This window comes from Penaeus monodon, chromosome 42 (assembly GCF_015228065.2).
Source record: "Penaeus monodon isolate SGIC_2016 chromosome 42, NSTDA_Pmon_1, whole genome shotgun sequence".
NCBI classification, from domain to species: domain Eukaryota; kingdom Metazoa; phylum Arthropoda; class Malacostraca; order Decapoda; family Penaeidae; genus Penaeus; species Penaeus monodon.
In genome coordinates, this window is record NC_051427.1 from 20,917,524 (window position 1) to 20,919,647 (window position 2,124).

The 2,124-nt window shown below is 44.6% G+C and overlaps 1 protein-coding gene across 1 annotated transcript in view; it reads right to left on the reverse strand.

Annotated features, from left to right (window-relative positions):
- The window catches only part of LOC119599196 (translation initiation factor IF-2-like), a 7,223-nt gene extending 5,639 nt beyond the window's left edge, over positions 1-1,584 (reverse strand). Inside the window, exon 1 of the mRNA XM_037948940.1 lies at positions 1,469-1,584. Coding sequence (XP_037804868.1) covers positions 1,469-1,584 — 116 coding nt within the window. The remainder of the gene's footprint in view (positions 1-1,468) is intronic.
- Between the last annotated feature and the right edge of the window lie 540 nt (positions 1,585-2,124).

Sequence of the window (2,124 nt, forward strand, 5' to 3'; positions counted from 1 at the left end):
CCCCCCCTTTTCCCCCCCCCCCCTCCCCAGGCCAGCCGAGTGGGTGGGGGTGAGTGAACCAGTAATTCCGAATTAATGTGTTGTTGGGCGCTTTGCTTGTTGGCAAGGGCGGCGCTCCCCTCTGCCCTTTTCATTTCCAGATTGTTCTTTCTTTTTTCATTTCCTTATTGTTCTTTCTTTTTTCATTTCCTTATTGTTCTTTCCTTTTTTCATTTCCAGATTGTTCTTTCTTTTTTCATTTCCTTATTGTTCTTTCCTTTTTTCATTTGTCCCTGCTTTCACGGTTTCTTTCTTTCTTTCTTTCGTCGTTTTCTTTCATTTCCTTTTTCTTTCATTACGCTTTTTTTTTTTTTTTTTTTTTTAGTGTTGTAATTCTTTCTTTCTTGTTTTCGTTCATTTGATTTTTTTTCGTTTCCCTTTCGTTTTTTTTTTTTCGTTTTTTTCTTTCATTTCCCCCTATGTTTTTTTTTCTTTTGCCTTTTCTTCATTGTTTTTTGTCTGAATGATATGTCTATTTGCCTATCTGCCTATCTATCTACCTATCTACCTAAATGCCTGTGTATCTATTTATCTGTCTATTGCTATCTATTGGTTCATATTGTTTTCTGTTGCTCTGTCTTTAAAAATCTCTTCATAATTTTTTGTCTCTTTATAACCTCCTTTTCTGCTGTCTCCAAATTTTCATCAAGATTTTAATTTTCTTTTTTTCTGCCTTTTATAGATTCTTTCTGTCCCTTTCTATCTCTGTCTCTCACTCACCTGCTTTTCTCTACTCTTTCTCACTTCTTTCTCTGTTGTTTTTTTCTTTCTCTTTCTCTCTCTCTCTTTTCGTCTGTATTTTCCACGTCCTCTGGCATTTATGAGTTAGTTTTCATTTATTCACTTTCTCTCTTTCACGAGGACCGTCATGTTTTCCTCAACCTTCTCTGTTTCTGTCGCTTCGTCCTTCCCCCTTCACCTACTCAGGCAAAAAACTCTTCCTTGATCCTGCCTTTCCCTCCTTCGCTTTCTCTAGAAGCCCCTCCCCTTCCTTTCTTATGCTCTCCTCTCCCTCCTCTTCCTGCCCTGTCTCCTTTTCCCCTTTTTCTTTCTTTCTTCCTTCCCTCCTTCTGTCACACTTCTCCTTTCCCCCTTCTTCTGTTCATCCCCCTTTTCTCTTCCATCTTTATTTCTCCCTTCTCCCTCCCACCTTCTCCTCCTCCTTCCTCTCACCTTCTCCTCCTCCTTCCTCTTACCCTTCCTCCATCCTTCTTTCACTTCTCCTCCTACTTCTTATTCCTCCTCCCCCCCCCTCCTCCTCCTCCTCCTCCTCCTCCTCCTCCTCCTCCTCCTCCTCCTCCTCCTCCTCCTCCTCCTCCTCCTTCCTCTTCCTCTTCCTCCCCCTCATCCTCTTCCTATTTCTCCCCCCCCCCTCTCCCCTGTGTTATGTGGCGCAGAGGTAGCGATCTCGCCTGGCCCGCTTGCCGACCCGCGTTCAGGTCCCGCGCCGCCAGGGGATGGAGACCGCGGCCGTTCCTTGCGCTCAGGGGGCCCTCCAGAAGCAGCAGTAAACAGACTGCCCGTCATGCCGAATGTGATAACCATTGTGGCAAATGGAATAAACACGATTGTTATTATTATTATTGTTATTATTATTATTATTATTATTATTATTATTATTAATTTCATTTTTTATTATTTTTATTGTTATTATAGTCACCATCCCCCTTTCACTTTCCCCTTCCCCCTCCGTGTCCCCCTTCTCCTTCTCTCTCCCCCTTCCCCTTCTCTCTCCCCCTTCCCTTTCCCCCTTTCCCCCCTCTTTCCTCCCCTCCTCCCCCTCCCCCATCTTAAATCTCACCTGCAGCCAACGTCAATTAGCGCTGCCAACATCGACGCTAGTTTTATCTCGTTGGTGTCTTGATCCTCCTCTCTCTCTCTCTCTCTCTCTCTCTCTCTCTCTCTCTCTCTCTCTCTCTCTCTCTCTCTCTCTCTCTCTCTCTTCTCTCCTCTCTCTCTCCCTCTCTCTCCCTCTCTCTCTCTCTCTCTCTCTCTTCTCTCTCTCTCTCTCCTCTCTCTCTCTCTCTCCTCTCTTCTCTCTCTCTCTCTCTCTCTCTCCCTTTCCCTCTCCTTTCTCTTATTCCC